This window comes from Lithobates pipiens, unplaced genomic scaffold, assembly GCF_037356315.1.
Source record: "Lithobates pipiens isolate NorthernLeopardFrog02 unplaced genomic scaffold, aLitPip1_a1.2 Scaffold_27, whole genome shotgun sequence".
NCBI lineage: Eukaryota > Metazoa > Chordata > Amphibia > Anura > Ranidae > Lithobates > Lithobates pipiens.
The window spans coordinates 153,621,918-153,643,231 of NW_027507788.1; the positions used below are offsets into that span (position 1 = coordinate 153,621,918).

The 21,314-nt window shown below is 42.6% G+C and overlaps 1 protein-coding gene across 3 annotated transcripts in view; it reads right to left on the reverse strand.

Annotated features, from left to right (window-relative positions):
- The window catches only part of PANK4 (pantothenate kinase 4 (inactive)), a 112,902-nt gene that overhangs the window by 37,048 nt on the left and 54,540 nt on the right, over positions 1-21,314 (reverse strand). For all 3 annotated transcript variants that reach the window (XR_013263231.1, XM_077457678.1, XM_077457679.1), the window contains exons 8-9: positions 2,173-2,254; positions 1,316-1,416 (exon numbers count right to left, since the gene is read on the reverse strand). Coding sequence is in view for 2 of the 3 variants with exons in the window: in XM_077457678.1 (XP_077313804.1) it covers positions 1,316-1,416; positions 2,173-2,254 (183 nt within the window). In the remaining variant the exon portion in view is untranslated. The remainder of the gene's footprint in view (positions 1-1,315; positions 1,417-2,172; positions 2,255-21,314) is intronic.

The following is a 21,314-nucleotide window of genomic DNA, read 5'->3' on the forward strand; positions in this document are numbered from 1 at the left end:
TGGAGTCTGCAATGGCAACCCACTTATTCTTTTCAGTATAGATTGCTTTCAAAATGTTTGTTAAATTGCTGACCTCCATCAGAGAATTCTAGTTTCCTGGCTAGTATGTTGGTCCAGTAAATTTTAAACTGAACTGCAAGGATGATATATTCTGCATATTTATATTTAAGCCAGCTTGGTCCAAAGTAAGTATGCATAGGCGATACCCGATCGGCCTTCTTGGAAGCTCTAAATCCCTGCAGAAGCCTGAGCTACTACAGTGATGGCTGGGGAGTTCACGGTGCCAAGCTGAGTTGCTGCCCTAGCTTGTTAGGCATGGCATCCATTTAGAATACACCCTGCATTTTTTTTTAAGATAAAAATTCTCAGAGGTCAGGCTTTTTAACTTGGGCTGTGCCTGAAAAAAAAAAAAAAAAAAAAAAGGAAGACCCTGCACACCTTTTGTTTTGATGTAACTCAAAAGTTCAGTTGGGCTTTAACTCACTGAACAGGTAAATAGCATTATCAGAATGAGCATACAAGTACCACCACAATTAAACTCCAGTTGGAAGCTAATGGAAAAAAAAAAAAAAAAAAAAAAAAAAAAAAAGACAGGCTTCAGCTGAAATTCCTGCTCATTGGTCATGCCCCTCTGACATGGGCTTAATAGATTAAAGAGGTTGTAAAGCTTTGTTTATTTTCTAAATAGGTTCCTTTAAGCTAGTGCATTGTTTCACTTACCTTTTGCTTCAATTTCCCTTCTAAATGTTTTTTTTCTTTGTCTAAATTTCTCATTTCCCGTTTCTCCTCAGTAAACTTCACACCATCATCCGAGCGGTGTTTAGTCAGCCAGAACAGCTTACTGAGGAGGAACAGGAAGTGAGAAATTCAGACAAAGAAAACAAAAGAAAAAACATTTAGAAGGGAAAATCGAAGGAAAAAAAGGTAAGTGAACCAACAATGCACTAGCTTAAAGGAACCCATTTGTGGGGGCTTAGTAAACATGTGTTTACTAAGCTCCCCGCTGTAGTACACCGCGAGTGTTCCTATGTATCAGACTAATTTTATGAATGAATGAGAAATCTCTATACACAGATTCCTCATTCATTCAAGTAAAGTGCTGCAGAGAAAAATAAGGACCATCTCCAGTCCCTTTCTTGGTCTCAAAATAAAAAAAAGGATGGACAAACTGTACCATCTCTAGAAAAGTGATTGTCAAGAAAATGAACAGGAACGCTGACCAAAGCTCACACAGAGAAGAAGGTAGTCATTTATTGACTGAATAAACCTGTGAATGGATCCAGGTCTGTGTGCTGTGGTCATTAACAAGACTTACCGTCCCACTCCGGGATCGCTGCATTGGGTAGACATCTGGTGACGTGCTCATAAGCCCGGAACTGCCAGCATAATTTTCTCCCCAGCTGTACATATTAGGATCTAGATGTACGCAATGAAAAGGATGGTCATTTGCCTAGCTCGCTAGTAAACAATGCAATATCAAGAAGGCTAATACATTAAAGTGTATGTAAACTCTAACGATTACTTATTCTTATTCGCTACCCCTAAGCAGGAGCCTGACAAATTTTGATCCATTTAAGAGCAGGCTGGTTGTACGGAAGTCGATCGATTGACTCCAGTACAACCAGCCTCTCTGGCTTTTGTTAGATCACTGGTATGGCATGATGCAAGCAAGGACTTGACAACGGACTTGCCAAAAAACATGTTGTAGCAACAGCTCACAAACCCCAACAGCATCCATTTGCTCACGTTATGTGACCCAAATCATGGTACTGGCTTGTCCGGCCACTGGGAAGGTTTCTTGTGTATGTTTATGGTCAGCGTGTATATGGTCAAACATAGCAGTGGCTGCATTCGGTTAAGGACTGCTGCCATATTCACATTGTTAGATGGAGCTCCTATCATGGGTGATGAAAGGATGTTGGAGCACAGTACATCGGTGGAGAGATGTTTTTCCTTGCCCATTGCACATTTATTTAGATGTACTTGCATGGTCTGCTCAGAAAGTGAGAGAATACACCTAAAAATTATATTACAGCTTAAACACCCATCTAGAAGACAAGCTGTTAAACCAAAGGTGGAAAATCAGATGGGCCTTACAAAGGTCTACTCCTGTTGGTTCTCTTGAAGGCTCAAGCTTAAAACATTTCAAATATTACGTTTTTCTATACTCACTGTCTTGCTCAGCTCCTTTCAGAAATGCCCCAATTGCACCAAGGTAGCCTTCATGCCTGAGGAAAAGTGCCTGGACTTCCCCCTATAATAAAACAGAAAGCCATGAGTTTGAATTTACAAAACAGCACCACTGGAAAAACTGAAAAAAACGAATGTGCAAGTCGTGAAACAGTGGTAAGGTCCTGTAGCACTAGGTCTACAATTGTGAAAGGTTTCTACAGTTATAGGTGGAGCCTGGTTAGTCCTGGACAACAGTGATCTCTCCCTACCAAAATTCTTTACCAGTTGTGTGTGTACGCGCGTTTCTGCTCAGCACCTCCAGCTGCATGCGTCATGTTAATAAAAGAACAGGGTGCAAGCAGGTAAGAAGAATCTGAAATAATGTTTGTAAAAACCCTTTCAATGCATATAACAGATCTAAAGATAAGGCCGTCGTCCTGCTGGTATATCAGCTGGGTCAGCAAATCCCATCCTGAAGCTGGTGGTAGCAGATTTCAATTACACTACACTGTGGGAGGAAACCCCCACAATCAGCATAGAACCAGCAGACAGAAGAAAGTCTTCCATGTTGTACTACCCTCATGAGACCCATCACAAGATCATTTTTTTTTTATTATAAAAAGGAGATCATGTTACCTTATAGCAGGTTAAACAGCACAGTGTTTGTGCTGTCTAACCCGCCGCTCCTCTGCAACCTGTAAAAAAAAAAAAAAAAAAAAGGAAGAAGGGCTGATTATGCCAGTTCCTGCCTTCCCCTGTAAACGGACCACAGTTTTAGGGCTGCTAAGCCCTGACACCGTGGTCAGTTTACGTGCCTCCGTCATCCGCAGCCCTGCTCTGGGCATTTAGAAGCATCAATTTTAACAAAAACTTTTAGGGAACATGGATGCATGCAAGTGAGGGACTGGCAGCGTATGTAATGGTTAGGGTTACAAAACACTTTAAAACAAGACTAGGTCAGTTGTAAAACACAGTTTTTAATTCCAGGTTATGAGCTACTATGTCCAATAAAAAGCAAGAAGGAGGGAGCATGGCTGGGATTGGCTTTTATCCACCGCAGTCAGGTCTGGAGGACACTGGACAGAGTCCCCACCTATGCATTTTCCCGAGGATCCAGGTTTGGTAGGTGGTTCAGAGTGCCTGTGTTTATCCGGTCTGGTGGTTACTGAGAGGGGCATCTTATGTGACCAAGCAGATTTGGCATTCGCATTGGAAAGCTTAGAGAACAAGCTTGTTAATATGTTCACTTCACTGATGCAGGGAGGAAAATCATGGATGGTCTCCCTCTCCTGAAGCCCCTCCAGAGTTTAAACTAGAATGGGTGGAAGTTGAGGAAGAGGCAGAGGAGGTGGAACCCGAAGAGGGTCATTTACAAGATGGCGCTTCTGAGGAGTGAGAGCCTGAGGATTTTGAGGACCAGACTGTCGCAGATACAGAAAATCCTTGTGAGTACTTCTGGCGGGGTCTACAGTTCCAAAGTGTCTGTGGTGCTGGGTTGGTGGAGGCCTCCACAGGGTGCACATTTGTTTCCATTACACCCCACTTAGAGATTTTTTCTTTTTTTGTAATGGGCCAATCCAGATAGGATGCTTTCATCAGAAATGTCTCCAGTTTTCCATAGAAGACCAGCATTATCAGTTTGTGGCGTTGCCATTCAGTCTGGCCCCGCAGCTCTTCACAGGTTCCGACTCCTGTCCTGGGCCTCTTAAGGATCAAGGGCGTGTCTATTCTTGGATACTTGGATGACCTGCTGATCAGGGAACAGTTGCTGCAGCTGCAACACAATGTGGACTTCATGATTAAAAACAGTGGAGAGGTTTGGCTGGTTTCACAACCTTCGGAAGTCAGGGATACGTCCAATCCAGAGGCTGGAATATTTGGGCCCGATCTAGGACACAGTTCGAGCAAGGGTCTTTCTTCCCCCAGAAACATTTGTCCGTGGAAGGGCAGATTGCTTCACTCAAGGAAAAAAAAAAATAATAATAATAAAATCAGGAATTCCTCAATTCCTTTTTGTATGAGGGTTCTAGGGAAGCTGGTGGTCTCATTCAAGGCAGTGCCTTTCGCTCAAATTTTACTCCAGGCCTCTGAAGCTGAATGTTCTGTCAGCTTGGCACAGGAGATCTCAGTCTTTGGACTCAGGGATGCATCTAAGTCCCAGTGTCCGGTGGTCATTGCAGTAGTGGATGTTGCCATGAACATTGGGGATAGGGAAATAATTTCTTCTCATTTCTTGGAACGTAATCTTGAAGATGGCAGTCTGGCAGGATGGGGAGGCATGTTGGATCACCTTTCAATACAGGGAACATGGTCCCCAGAGGAGAGTTTGTTTCCCATCGTGTTGGAGCTGCTGGTAATTTGCTCGGTGCTTCAGCATTGGACAGATCTATCACAGGGTCTCAAGACAAGTTTAATTTTAAGTAAAAAAAAAAAAAAAAAAGGTAAAAAACTTTTCGTTTCAAATTGAGCAAGGCTGGGTATAACCCGCGGTTTTGCCATCTAATATATTGGGGAGAATTCCCTTCACTTTCCGTCCCATAGCAAAAAACAGGAAGGGAGAGAAAATCCCTCCAAAGCAAGGGAATCCCTGGTTGTCACCAAAACCTATGATGCCATTAGATGGATTTACCCTATATTCTTTTCCTGGTGACAACCCAAAATTTCTCTCACTAGAACGTGATAACTCTAAACAGGACAAATAGAAATTTATTTATATATATATATATATATATATATATATATATATATATATATATATATATATATATATATATATATATATTTATATTTATATTTATATATTTATATATTAGGGTTGTGGAAATTAAAGATTAATTCCTCGATTAATGGTTAAATTCTTTTGAACGATCAAAATTCTTTTGACCGGTACCCACCTCTCCGCCGGCTTCTGGGTCTTCAGGAAGTTCCGTCAGAGGGCTGGTGACGTCAAGGACAGCGACATCACCAGACTCCTCTCCCCTTCCCCCAAGTGTCTCTATCTGCTAAGGAAGGGAAGGGGGGAGGTCGGTGACGTTGAAGTTCTGATTGAACGTAATGCATGTGGGGGGAGGAGCTACACATGACGTCACCCACTGCTGCTCTACAGAACTACCACGATTGTTGGCTTTACACGCAGTGTTTTTATCATCTTTATGTGAGTAGTTTGTGTTTGAACACAAAAATGTAATCTTATACTTAAGCGGTGAGCACATTTTTTTTTTTCTACCCATGACCTAGCGTCCTTGCTGAAATCTAAGGAGACGTGAGAGAAGTTTATGGTCTGTGTTAACCCTTTTGACACCCGCTTGCATAATCAGGGGTCCATGCCATAAGGCGAGAGTGATTAGTTAAACCGGAGGTGAAGGGATTGTCACACTACTTTGGAAAAAAAAAAAAAAAAAAAGACTTATGTCAGTGCTACAGTTTGAATTTAAAAACGTATTTGTGTGAACTGTGAAGTTAAGTCATGGATTGTGGAAACTAACTAGTGTTGGGTGATTGTATATAGGGTATACCACATTTACCACTGCCTAATGCAGAGTTGCAATGTAAAGAGATCAGCTAAAAGTAGTTGGATCTGTATGTGCATTATAATTAATCGAAATTAGTCCATTAAAAAAAACAAAAAAAATTGATTAAATCGAACACAAATTTTAAATCAGTAACAGCCCTAATAATATATATATATATATATATATATATATATATATATATATATATATATATATATATATATATATATATATATATATATATATATATATATATATATATATATATATATATACACACACACACACACACACACACACACACACAGCATAGAATGCTTGTTATACTCAATGTGGAACTTAAGGGGTTAAGTAATCTGGGGAAGGCCAGCTAACACAGTAGCCAACCTGCACCTGCTCAGTTGTGTCTTATACTGGAGAGAAGTTGCTTGTTCTTAGAGATAGCTAGGTCACAAGATATTGACCGCTTATCTGCTAAACTCCCTTCCCAATCTGCAAGCTTATACATGAACACTTCTCTGCATTCTCGGGTCTCCGGATTAACCCTTCCAAAATTGACAGCACTGAATATTACTCTCCCTACAGAGGACGTGGAACGCCTTCAACAATACTTTTTGTACTGCTGGGCACCTCACTCTCTCGACTATTTAGGGATCAATCTGACAACTTCCTACTCAACCCTATTCCCTGAAAACCATTATCCTTTGTTGTGCTCTCTGACATACCTTATGCATTCCAGGCAATATCCTCTCTCCTGACTGGGAGGATTTCTGCCATCAAAATGACAATCCTTCCTAAGGTCCTATATTACCTTCATACGCTACCAGTGATCGTGCCCCCCTTCTTGCTTTGCCTCCTACAAAACCGGATACTTAAAATTCATTTGGGCCCAAAATCACCCTAGATCTACTCTATGTTCACCGGTTGTAAGGTGGCTTGGGGGTGCCCTACGTCTTGTGATATTATACGGCGGCACAGATCTCCTTGCTGACTATGCTTCATGTGGTCTCAGATGTCCCTCTTTGGGTGTTGCTCGAATTGTCCATCTTTAATCCCTCTTCAATACAGGCCTTGCTCTGGCTCCCCCACAAGCTACACCACCCTTGAACTCCATGATGTCACATAGTCTGAGAATATGGTATTCGGTTCACTACTCGGGCAATTTGAGGTCCCTTTTTTGCAGTTACTTCCTATTACTTGTATACGCATGAAGCTCCACCAAGGGGGCATTTTCATTAACGTAAATATTGTGTCGCTGCTCTGTGCCGTACGTCTTTCTACCCCTGTCGGAAAACTTTTGTACACACGTGTCAGCATGCCCCAGGGGCCCCTAACCCAATTTCTGCCATTTATGCATCCTTGAATGGATGCCAGTTATCAGTATCCCTCTCCTATGTAATCTCAATGGGAGAGGGACCTCCAGTCCCCAATTGATCTGGTGGACTGATTTCAAAATGTTTTCAGGTGGTACAGAGCTCCTGCTCGACTTGTTCATGCCTACCCAGGAAGTGGTGACAGATGCTTTCGCAACGGTGAACAAAGTGGGGTGAGATTTCCTCCATACCTGGTGGTCCTGTCCCAGACTGGTGGTGTTTTGATCCAAAGTCTCTGGCCTGCTCCAGACCCAGTTCCATGTAACGGTCTACAGAGACCGTAAGTTTGCCCTTTTGCATTGCCCGATACCTGTATATATAGGCTCCCCAGCAGAAGCTGGCCACTAAACTTTTTATCTCTGCCAAACAGACCATAGCACAGGCATGGAAGACCCCACACGTTGCCTTCCAATGGGTGAAGTCGCGTATGACTGCTCTAATGCTCCATGAGCAGATGTCCAGTATTGTAAATGATTCCCATTACAAATTTCTCAAAATCTGGGAACCATGGATCTCATATGAATTCCCCCCCCCCCCCCCCTTTCAACTGGCTTGTCCTGGCCTTATCGGATTGCCAGCGGCACAACTTCAGAGTCAGAGTTTCTTCCTTTTTCTTACTCTCTCTGGATCTTATTTCTGCTCCTTTTCCATCTTCTGCCTTCTCTCTGGCACCGCCTCCTGTTTTTTTATACAAACACTGATGGAAGATGTCGTGCCACCCCAGGAACAACTGTAAATAGGCTGTGAACAATGGCCTTTTTTCCTCATCAGCACTCATTTTTTTGATGCAATCTTCATAGTATAGAATAGTTTTTTCAATAGTTGCTATGTTTGCAATTTTCTTTTTACAGAATCTTTTGTACTATTTGATCAACCTTTAGCCCCTTCGTGGGCGATTTATGATTGCACTGGATCTTTTACACTGAATTGTAAAACCAATAAATACATTGAAAACAGAAAAGAGAAGAAGTATGGTTAGAGTTTTGTTTTTTTTAGAATCATATTTCCCTAGGAGGATGCAGCATCAGTGTGATGCCAAATCTGTCCCTGCCAGCTCTAACACTGAGAACCATGCAAACCCCACTGATTGCTTGGTTCTCAGGAGCTCCCTGAGCAGATAGCTGGTGAATGTCAGTCACTGGCACTCTGCTCTGCGTGTGCATAGATAAAATAGTCTGTCAGACTCACCTGTCTTAACCAGTTACCACAATGTTAATCTTGGTATAGAAGAGGATTCTAGTGTAAAAGGAAGGGTGGAAGATCATAACTGCAGCAAGAACATTTCCTCCTCCCTGATAGCAGAAAGGGAAGCCACATCCTGTTAGAGCTACCCAACATTTAGTATTGCTAAAATTTCAAGTCAAATGCCAGGGTGAGCTTCCTTCATGGAGTTAAGTGAAGTGGTTAGAAAAAGGAAAGTGAAAACATTTCACAATCCACCGAGGCACTGACACCCAACTGGTGGCTTACCTCACATTACACAGAATCCCTTCTACATTGCAACATTTTTGGGGCTGGCCACAAATTGCAAATTTCATCATGAATAGGGTTAGCTAAAGCGATTGTAAAGTAAATTTTTATTTTTATTTCTTTAAATAAACATGTTATACTTACCTCCACTGTGCAGCTTGTTTTGCACAGAGTGGCCCCGAACCTATTCTTCTAGGGTCCCTCGGCGGCTGTCTCTGCTTTTTCTCGCAGGTACTTCTCACGTTCATGCGAGCTCCCTCGCATGGTGAGAAGCACCTGCAGACGCGCTCCCGTGATACAGCAGGCGGCTATAGCCGCTCGCTGTATCACACGGCCCCGCCCCCCGGCGTGCCGCGTAATTGGATGTGATTGACTGCAGCGCGAGCCAATGGCTGCGCTGCTTTCAATCCAGCCAATCAGCGGCCAGGCTGAGCGGCGAAGAGGATGGCAGGGGCGAGCGCGGGACTTTCGAGGGGTGGGGTAAGTAAAACGGGGTGACTGGGGGCGCCGGCAGTGTGAGATGTTTTTTCACCTTAATAAATAGAATGTATTAAGGTGAAAAAACATTTACCTTTACAACCCCTTTAAGCTGAACCCTAGCTTTACCTTAAAGTCTAGCAGTGCTGTACAGGCTTTGCTCATGTAGTGAAATTGCTTACTCCGATTTTACTGCACACTGTGCCCTTCTCACAGTGTACATTAGAAGCTGCAGCAAGCCATATGAAACCTGCCTAAATTTTCAAGCTGGAGGACATCAGCAACATCTAGTCTTTTCCTACCCAGCCTGGCTGTCCCTGGCCTATGCCTACCCCTTCCATGCACTAGATTTTTTATTTTTTATTTTTTCCCCAGAGTATCACATGCAGGTTGCATGCCTGCACTCCTCCACGCTGACACCCACACAAAGAATTTATCACACATCCAATGCATTTGGGGGGGGGGGGGGGGGGGGTGTCGGAAGACACTCAAATTCATCAGAGCTTCAAATAAATATGTATTGGACTGGATGCAAAGCATACAGTAGTTAAACTGGGCAAGTATTGAAGCACCGAGTGTGTACAATGGGTTTAAGCAGCTCAAACTACTACTAGGATACCTATATAATCATAGGGTGCCGGTGCTTTACTTCCACACCACCCCCCACGTTTACCCATTAAGGTATTCTAATACTTTCATAGCTCCTCCCAAGAGCCCAGCCCACTGCTTGCATCAAGAATATAGGATCGTGCCTTGAGGAGTACCAAGGCAGGTTGCTGAATTGTTTTCGGGTAGCCACTATAGGTACAGCCCCCTGCTGGCTCCTGCCACCAGCAATGAGCTGCCTGCATAGCATTGAGAAACACAGAAGCCCAAGCATGATATTTCTGGGGCTAAACAGGATTTTTAAAACAGCTTACCTGTAAATTCCTTTTCCTTTGATGTACATCAGGGGACACTGAGCCATAGTAGTTACTATTTGGGTTATAGGGCCACAAATAGGTGTTGGACACTGGCACGCCCTGAGGCAAGAAGTGTACTCCCTATATAACCCCCCCCCCCCCCACTACTGGGAGTCCTCAGTTTTGTAGCCAAGCAATACAAGTGTATACCAAGAAGGGAGAGACCTCTGTGTCCCCTGATGTACATCTAAGAAAAGGATTTTACAGGCAAGCCGTTTTAAAAATCCAGTTTTCTTTTCATACATCAGGGGACACAGAGCCATAGTAGTTACTATGTGGGATGTCCCATAGCAATGGCAACTGAAGGGAGGGAGACGCAACAAAAAAGGTAAGGCAAGAGAGGCCAGAGGACTTATACTACAGCCTGCAGTACACTGCACCCAAAGGCAATATCCTCATGACCTTTAACAGCGATTTTATAAAATCTGGTAAATGTATGAACTGAACACTAAGTTGCGGCCTTACAGATCTGAGCCATAGAGGCCTGATGATGCACCGCCCAAGAGGCACTGATCGCCCTGGTTGAGTGTGCTTTAACATGAAAAGGAGGAATTTTCTTCTTCAAGCCATAAGCTTGAACAATCACTTGACAAATCCATTTGGAAATAGTAGATTTTGATGCTGCATTTCCCCTTTTTGGACCTTTTGGCAGAACAAACAAAACATCTGTTTTGCAAACCTGAGCGGTCGCCTTTATATAGACACTGATCGCTGTTGCTACATCAAGGGAATGTAGCACCTTCTCTTCCCTAGATTGAGGCTCTGGGGAAAAAAAAGGAAGAATAATATCCTGGTTTAAATGAAAACCTGTCACTACTTTTAGTAGGAATTCAGGACGAGGGCGCAAAACCACCTTATCCTTATGCATGATCAAATATGGCTCTATACAAGATAGAGCCGCTAGTTCCGATACTCTTCTAGCAGAAGAAATGGCAACCAAAAAGATTCTCTCTTGTCAAAAGAACCAAGGGAATTTCCCAGCAAAGGCTCAAAAGGCTGGACTCTGCAAAGACGAGAAGACCAAATTTAGATCCCAAGGATTTAGAGGTGGCTTGATAGGGGGATTGATCCATGATACCCCATGTATAAAGCTACCCACGAAAAAACACTGACAAGGCCACGATCTGGCCCTTGATAGTACTCAAGGCCAGCTTAAATTTTAATCCCATTTGTAGGAAATCAAGGATCCTACCTATGACATACTTCCTGGATTGCCAACCCCTGGATCCACACCAAGAAACATATACCTTCCAGACTCTATAGTAAATGATTCTGGAAGTCGGCTTCCGGGCATTAACCAAAAGTAGATACTACTGAAGGAGATAACCCACGATCCTTTAGAATGTGGGTCCCAACAGCCAAACTGTTAAATTTAGCGTCCGTAAGGTAGGATGGAATACTGGACCTTGTGCGAGAAGGTCTCTATAATGGCAGAGTCCAAGGGACTCCTACCGCCATCTTTATGATCTCGGCAAACCAAGATTTTCTGGGCTAAGCTGGAGGCACCAGAATCACCTTCTTTCAATCCTGCTTGATCCTTTGGAGAAGACGCGGAAGTAGCAGAACTAGAGGAAATGCATAGATAAGTAAAAACTGATCCCATAGGAAGACTAATGCGTCTGTTCTGCATGCTAGCGGATCCCCCGTTCGACAAAAAGTTGTCGCCTTTGTTGTTGAATCTGGACGCAAACAGGTCCACGTCCGGAATACCCCATCTCTGACATATCGCTAGGTAGATGTCAGGGTGAAGAGACCATTCCCCCGGAAATGATTGTTGGCGACTCAAGTAGTCTGCCTGCCAATTTTCTATTCCTGCAATGAAAATCGCAAGGCAAGGAATGTTGTTTTCTGCCCAAGCTAGAACATGATTCACCTCTTTTTTGGGCTGCATGACTTCTCGTGCCACCCTGGTGATTGATGTAAGCCGGATTGAATCCTGACAGGACAATCCCGTACCCTGACCGCCCAAGACTCTAGGGCCAGATGTACTGCCCAAATCTCAAAAATGTTGATGGGCAAGGTCCTTTCTGAGTTGGACCATGTCTCCTGGACAGAATCTTCTTCCAGGACTGCTCCCCAGTCTAGAAGGCCGGCATCTGTCGTTACCACTTTCCAGGATACTGGCAGAAGAGATTTCCCCTTTTGGAGGCTGCTGGATATCAACCACAAAATTTAGGCTTGAGGGATAAGCGTATTGGAAAATCCAAAGCCTGAATATTTTTGTTCCAGACCGACAGGATGGTGTTTTGTAGCAGTCTTTAGTGAAACTGCACGTAAGGGACAGCCTCAAAAAAGGAGGCTACCATTTTCCCCAACAATCTCATGTACAGCTGAATGGAAGGATTTTTCTGACAAGTTGAATGTTTTGACAAGTTGAATTAGTCCTATAATGGAACCAATTCTTGTCTGGGGTAAGAATACCTTCTTCTGTATGGTATCTATGACCAGCCCCAACAATCTCCTAGATTGTTTTAAAAAGTACAACCCAGATATTCCAGGTAGTTTACATCTGTGATCAGACTCTGGTTTAGACCTGAGACTGAATGGTCCGTTAATAGTAGATTGTCTAAATAGGCTAGGACCATTATGCCTTGAGCCCTTAATCTGGCTAAAGGACGTGCCAGAATTTTGGAGAACACCGTGGTGCTGTGGCTAGACTGAATGGCAGGGCCACAAACTGAAAATGCTGATTTTCTATTTCAGGCGTAGAAATTTCTGGCGAGCGGGAAATATTGGCACGTGGAGATATGCATCTTTGATATAGATTAAGGCCAAAAACTCCCCTCCTTGCAGAATGGAAACAACCGATTGGACTGACTCCATGTGAAAGGATCAGATATTTAAGCGCCGATTCAGATCTTTGAGATCTAGAATGGGTCTCACCTCTCCATTTGGTTTTGGAACCGTGAAAAGGTTTGAATAAAAACCTGTGCCCTGTTCCTCTAAGGGAACCTCTGATATCACCAGCTGGGATAATAGATGATCCAGAGCTAGACAGAGAGACGTATTTTTATTTGGATCCCTGGGAACAGTTGATCTTAGAAAACAAGGAGACGGAAACTCTCGGAACTCTAGTTTGTAACCTAGAGACATCGAAGAAGCCACCCATCTGTCTTGACATTGTTCCTGCCAGATCTTTGAAAATTGCAGGAGCCTTCGCCCCACCAGAGCGAGCGGGGGCGCCCCTTCATAAGGAGGCTTTAGTATTCTGCGTTGTGGGCTTTCTGCCCCAAAATCTCTTTTGACCCTGGTGCTGCCCTTGGGGTCTTCCCGTTGAACCTGACGGTTGAGGCTGTCGAGACTGCCTAGAGGCTGATGCCCCTGACACAGGTGAGGAAGCACGCTTAACCACCTAAGGACCAGCCTCGTTTGGAAATTTAGGTGTTTACATGTTTAAAACAGGTTTTTTGCTAGAAAATTACTTTGAACCCCCAAACATTATATATATTTATTTCTAACAACCTAGAGAATAAAATGGTGGTCATTGCAATACTTATTTTCACACCGTATTTGGGCAATGCGCTTACAAACGCAGTTCTTTTGGAAAAAATTTTAAAAAAATAATAAGACAGCAGCAAATTTAGTCCAATTTTTTATATTGTGAAAGATAATGTTACGTCGATTAAATTGATACCCAACATGCCACAATTCAAAATTGTGCCCGCTCGTGGAATGGCGTCAAACTTTTACCCTCAAAAAATCTCCATAGGCGACGTTTAAAAAAATTCTATAGGTTGCATGTTTTGTGTTACAGAGGAGGTCTAGGGCTAGAATTATTGCTCTCGCTCTACCCATCACAGCGATACCTCACATGTGTGGTTTGACCACCGTTTTCATATGGGAGCGCCACTTACGTATGCGCTGGCTTCTGCACGCGAGCTCATCGGGACAGTGCGCTTTAAAAAATAATTTTTTCACCATTTAAAAAAAAGAAAAAAAGTCACTTTTATTCATATTCCAACGAATGTAAAAATCTCTTGTAATAGAAAAAAAAGCATGGCAGGGCCTCTTAAATATGAGATCTGGGGTAAAAAAAAGTAATCAGATCTCATATTTGGACTAAAATGCAAAAAAATAAAAAAAAATTTGAAACAGAAAAATGTTCCTTTAAGCAGTATGACGTCGCTTCCGCCCCCCTATGGTATGGAGATGGGTGGGGGCCATCTTAGCCTCACTGGTCTCCATACCCAGGACATGAAAGGACCCAATCGCCTCCGCCGCTACCGACGGCTCCGGTGCGTCTGATGCACCCCCCCCCCCCCCCCCCCCCCCATTGCTAGGCCTGCTGATCAAGCAGAATCTTAAAGAGGGATTTCACCTATAAAAAAAAATAAAAAAAAATATATAATAATAATAATATTATTATTATTATTATTATTATTATTATTATTATTATTAAAAGCCAGCAGCTATAAATACTACAGCTGCTGACTTTTAATAGACACTCACCTGTCCCAGGGTCCAGTGATGTCGGCAGCCGAGACCGATCGCTTGGCTCTGGGCTGCTGCCGCCGCCACGCTTGGTGAGGGAATCAGGAAGTTAAGCTTTGCGGCGTCACTTCCCACGGTTCCCTACTGCACATGCGCGAGTTGCGCAGCACAATGGAAATGGCCCGCGCCGTCTCTGGGACCCGTGTGTGTCCCAGCAGACAGCACGCCAGGATAGGAAACAGCATAGTCTATGCCCAGAAGTGGGTGCAAATACCTGTCTTAGACAGGTATCTGCACCCCCCCCCCCTGAAAGGTGCCAACTGTGACACAGGGGGGGGGGGGGGGGGGGGTTTCCAAAGAGCGGAAGTTCCACTTTAGGGTGGAACCCCACTTTAAGTATCTCCACAAACTGTTCCTTAATGGACCAAGATACACCAATTGCCGCAAGAACCGGCTGCGCTACTGAACTTGGTAAAGACATATTGCTTTTGGAAAGAAGTTCCAACTTTTTATCTGCTGGATCCTTTAACATTAGCGCATTATGCACCGGACACGCAAGACTTGTTCACTGAGGCAATTGCAGCATCAATTGCTGGAACCCCCCTATTTCTTATAGAAATCCTCTTTCATAGGATAAAGTGTGGAGAATTTCTTAGGAGGATAATATTGTTTATTCGGATGTTCCCATTCAGAATACATAAGCTTTTTTCGCCATTGAATAAATAGCAAAAGCATCCCCAGATGGGGGAGATTTTAATGATCCCAAACCAGAGGTGGGTTTATCAAGAGCCTGCACTGCAGGCAGCAAAAAGGTTGAATGAACCAATTTAGTAAGAGTGCACAAGCAACCAGTTTTGTGATGCTACTCCCTCTATATTAGGATCCTCAGAAGAGGATATATTAGGATCTTCCAAATCTCTTGGAAGATCTTCCTGATCCCCTGCCCCTTGCACCTCAATAAGAGGGTCCTGAGCACTAGATGTGGATCTTCTACGTTTAGACCCACTATGGAGAGATATCATAACATCAATTTTTTCCAAAATTAGAAATGGTAGAAGAGAAAACCTCCAGTGTGATATATACAGGGACTGAAGTGTCCAGTGCAGCTGCAACAGTCTCCACTGATGGCTCAATCAGACCGGCCGCATCACTCTCAGAGGAGGATGACATTCTTTTGGAAAAGAATTTAGTTGTGAAACCATTGACCCTTTAGAACCCCAAGAGGTATTCCAGGTCCCTCTTCCACTCATAGCCTGAAGCACAAAAGCAGAGGCACTGCCAAAAGGAATGTACACTGGTAGGTTATAGTCCAGCGCTATAAGCTGCTATTAAACACTTTCAGACCAGACCATTTTGCTGGATTAAGATCAGGGCACTTTGTGATTTGGCACTGTCGCTTTAACTGACAATTGTGCGGTCGTGTGACGTGGCTCCCAAACAAAATTTACATTATATATATATATATACACATACACATACACACATATATATACACATATATACATATATACACAGAATGGTTGTCAGACAGAACAAGGGAGGAGAGAGGAAATCTCTGCAACAGGACTTCAAAAACAGGACAGAAGTGGCTCGGATGAGTTTACATTCAGTGTTTTTGGCAGCTAGAGACATTTCCTCAGGATAATCGCTTCTGTTTTCACTTTGCTGTCCACATTCCTGTCTGACATTTGTCTAGTTTCTTATATAGCTACTAAAAGGGTCTAGTTTTCTGTGCATGGATGTTCAACATATTTTTACTTCTTTCTATTTTGTCTTTTTTTGTTGAGTCATTTAACATATTCATAAAAGGTGGTGTATTTTTAGCAGTGTGAATTTAGTACACTTCTGCAATGCCAATATAAAAATGTACTTCTCTATATACACCAAATAAGCATAATGCTCAGTTTCCACAGGAAAGGAAGTCCGCTATTCTTGTACAGGCACAGTTCAAGGATAGCGGATCCTTTTCTATTGGAACGAAGTAGAATAAAAGGGAAGTATCTTACCATTTCATATATTATGTATATTGCATACACAGCAGTTTATAGAATTGTGCAAAACTGGGTTTTATTATGTGATTTCACACAACATGTTGACATTGAGATCAGATCATTTCTCCAACTGCAGAAAGAGAGGGGTAGAGGTGTTTTTGTAGGGTCCCCCCCCCCCCCATTTATTACTTGGATTCCCTAATATTTGAACATTTTAGCTCTTGCTGATGTATTATGGGAGATATATATATATATATATATATATATATATATACACACACACACACACACACACATACACTATAGTAAGCTCTCTCCCTTTTGTTTTGTTGCATATTTAGGACTCATTTACACAAGCCAGCAAGCTAAACCATGCACATGCTGCTATAAGTTGTGTAGGGGTTGAACATGGACTTGAAGATCTTTACCAATAATCCTGCAAGTAGAACTGCTTTAAAATATTTGTTGTGCCACTTTTCAAAAAGGTGCCCGTAGAAGTGCAAATAGGGTCCAATTGCATTTTTTTCCTACAGTATCTCACAAAAAAGTGATTACACCCTTCAAACTTTTGTAAATATTTTATTATATCTTTTCATGTGACAACACTGAAGAAATGACACTTTGCTACAATGTAAAGTAGTGAGTGTACAGCTTGTATAATAGTGTAAATTTGCTGTCCCCTCAAATTAACAACACACAGCCATTAATGTCTAAACCACTGGCAACAAAGGTCCACATTGGGCCCATTTTCCCTTCCTGGTGTCATGTGACTCGTTAGTGTTACAAGGTCTCAGGTATGAATAGGGAGGAGTACAAAGACAAATGTGTCTTGCCTACAGTCAAGCAGGGTGTTGGGAGAGTCTTGGTCTGCATGAGGGCTCCCGAAACTGGGGAGGTACAGTTCCTTCAGGGAACCCACGAATGCCAACATGTACTGTGACATACTGAAGCAGAGCATGATCCCCTCACTATGGAGACTGGGCCGCAGGGCAGTATTCCAACATAACAACCCCAAACACAGCTCCAAGACGATCACTGTCTTGCTAAAGAAGCGGAGGGTAAAGCGGATGGACTGGCCAAGCATGTCTCCAGACCTAAACCCTATTGAGCATCTATGGGGCATCCTCAAACGGAAGGTGGAGGAGCGCAAGATCTAAAATCCACCAGCTGTGATGTCATCATGGAGGAGTTGAAGAGGAGTCCAGTGGCAACCTGTGAAGCTCTGGTGAACTCCATGCCCAAGAGAGTTAAAGGCAGTGCTGGAAAATAATGGTGGATACACAAAGACGGGGTAAACCTAGACAGACTTAGCACCACATCCCTAGATAGGTCAACACATTTGAACACAGGGGAGAGTGGGGTTACGCAAGAACCCCAGGACTTTTAAAGGTGCTAAATATAATAAGTAGATATTGGCCATAAAAAAAAAAATAAAAGTACATATCTTTATTTTGATAACAAATTTTACAAAATTATTTACACACAAATAAAATTGATTATCCGCATCAAATGTTTTAGAAAGGACTAAAAAAATTGTTCACATTTATCACTTAAGAGTATACCACTCGACATGTTTCGCTCATCTGAGCTTCCTCAGGAAGGTACACTTAGTGGATAAACTAAAAACAATAAAAGGATACAGATCAGAGTTATGTCATACAGATGTAGTCAATGAAATAATTATCCATTTAAGACAATTCAATGTTGATCATAGTATTCTATAAACAAATATAGATAATATATATCGCAGTAATAGGAATATAGTAAAAATACAAGCAGTGTATAAATGTATGTCCATGTATGATCTTACCTACATATGCCCATTTGCCCCACAAACGTTTTTTTTTGGCAATAAAGCCACTAAAGAATGTTGAAACGGGGTCTTGGGCTGAACATCAAAGCGCCTGATTGGGGGGGGGGGGGGGCACACAGAAAGGCTATTCCAGGTTAAACTGTGTAGAAATTTGACATAAAAAAAAAATATGTCACCCATTACTGGTAATAGAACATTTAAATTAAAATATATAGGAACAGAGTACATAAATTGTATGCGGTTACCTGAATAGTTAATATGGAGTCAGCTAATTTTCTGTTTACAAAATATCCATACTATTGCATGGGAGCCAACAGGGTCATACAGGATGGGTTTGTATTTATATGCGAGACACCGCTAGTAAAACAGAGCCAAATCGGCGTATAGCTGCAAAGATATCGTTAAAGTGGGGTGCCCCAAAAAAAAAAAAAATTAAAAATTCAGCAGCTAAAAATACTGCAGCTGCTGACTTAATAAATCGGACACTTACTTGTCCCAGGGTCCAGTCATGCGGGGGAACGAAGCCCCCCCCCCCCCCTCGTTCCCTGCTCTGCTTGCAGCGCCGTCATTCGTACTGTGGGCACCCGGCTGTGGCTTCACAGCCGGGCACCCACTGCGCATGCACGAGCGGCGCAGGGCGCTGTGATACACCGCACAGACACCTGGGACACATGACAGGTCCCAGATGACTGTGCCGCGCGAGGGGAAGTGATGTCACCAGCCCGGGCAAGGAAGAAGGCAGACTGCGAGGGACCCCCTAGTAAAAAGGTATTTAGAGGCGAGTAAAACATTTTTTTTTCAATTTTGTTTTTATTTTTTTTAAGAATCAGGGTATATAGATAATGCATGGACAATTGCGTCAATAATAAAATGATAGATATTGACGCAATTGTCCATGCATTATCTGTATACCCCGAGCCCTAATTTTTCTAATTGGACAACTTAAACTTTAAAAAGTTGAATGAGGGGAACTTTGGTTGTCTGATATAGCGCCGTTTAGTGAGGGTGGGTCACACGGACGCCCGGGGCCACAGTGTGTGGTGGAGGTGAATAATCAGCCGCCTCCCTAATACTATGCCTGCTTATATAAAGATTGGGTTAATCCCTTTGGGTTGGGAAATAGGAATATTGTCTACAGTGTGGCCGAGTGTCTTGGTTTCCTTAATCTCAATGGATTTCAGCACTCAAGATGGCGCTGGTATAACAGGAAGTTGCTTTATGCCCATCTTCCCATTTACAGCCTCATGTATAAACGCATGCGCAGAACTGAAGATGAGATGTTGTGACATCACTTCCAGGGACTTTGGCCCTCACCTTCAATTGGTTGGATGGCACGCATGCGCAGTACCAGTGATTTGGCACTGTATGCTCCATCTTGATTTATCCTTCCAATCCCCTCCCAGGATCGCTCTCTTTACAATTCGTCCGCAGCGACGTCAGACGCCGCCGGGTTGGTAAGGCTATTTATATGCGATTGTAATGATCGCCTATTGTTCTGCCTCTGCTAGATGCGCCAGTAGGAGGATATCTGTATTTTGTCCCACTATGTGGTAGCCATTAACCATTTCAACAAATTACAGGTATTTTGGGGTGGGCTGTGTGGTGGTGGTCTCAGTATGTATTTTATATGCTGGAGATCAACGACGGATTGTCCCTCAATATCTGCTTAACTATATCTTTGCAGCTATACGCTCGTTTGGCTCTGTTTTACTAGCGGTATAAATACAAACCCATCCTGTATGACCCTGTTGGCTCCCATCCAATAGTATGGATATTTGGTAAACAGAAAAATGAGCTGATTCCATATTAACTATTCAGGTAACCGCATACAATTTATGTACTCTGTTCCTATATAAATTTAAATGTTCTAATGTCAAATTTTTACAGTTTAACCTGGAATAGCCTTTCTGTGCCCCCCCCCCCCCCCCCCCCCCCCAAATCAGGCGCTTTGATGTTCAGCCCAAGACCCCGTTTCAACATTCTTTAGTGGCTTTATTGCCAAAAAACTTATGTCGCAAATGGGCATATGTAGGCAAGATCATACATGAACATACATTTATACACCGCTTGTATTTACTATATTCCTATTACTGCGATATACATTATCTATATTTGTTTATAGAATACTATGATCAGCATTGAATTGTCTTAAATAGATAATTATTTGATGACGACATCTGTAGGACATAACTGATCTGTATCCTTTTATTGTTTTTAGTTTATCCACTAAGTGTACCTTTAACTCCTGAGGAAGCGCGGATGAGGGAAACATGTCGAGTGGTGTACTCCAAAGTGATAAATGTGAACAACTTTATTAGTCTTTTCTAAAACATTGATGTGGATAATCAGTTTTATTTCTGTGTGAATAATTTTGTAAAATTTGTTACTTTATGATATATTTACGGCCAATATCTACTTATTATATTTAGCACCTTAAAAGTCCCGGGGTTTTTGCGTAGCCCCACTCTCCCCTGTGTTCAAATGTTTTGTTGCCAGCGGTTTAGACATTAATGGCTGTGTGTTGAGTTATTATGAGAGAACAGCAAATTTACACTGTTATACAAGTTGTGCACTCACTACTTTGTAGTAAAGTGTAATTTCTACAGTGTCATCACATGAAAAGATATAATAAAATATTTACACAAATGTGAATAGACCGTGGAAGGGATAGTGGTGTCCTCTGTCCCCAACCTACTGCATGGACTGTAAAAGAGCAACAGTAGACTGATGTGGTCATCATTCTGCTCATTTTACTCTCCATCAGAATGATCATATCAGCATGCCCTTTGTTAGCACATTAGCACACTTGATTGGCTCCCAGTCCTGCCCCTCCCTCTCCAAGTCTGGGTGCTGCTGTATAGGGAGTTGCAAGGGCCTGATAGCAATCCAAAGTTCAGTACTTTTACTAGCTGCTTTTAAAAATACACGAATAATAATGTGCTTAAATACAAAGCTATATTTATAGGTGTCCTTTATATCAGTCTGGAGTTTCTTTTTAAAGACTTCTGATCATGTCAAGGAGTTTGAGAATGGCAGCAAATTATTTTACCACTCATACAAAATAATTCACCCCGACACTGCCAAATTGTGGCTCGGCGATGCTCAAATCATTC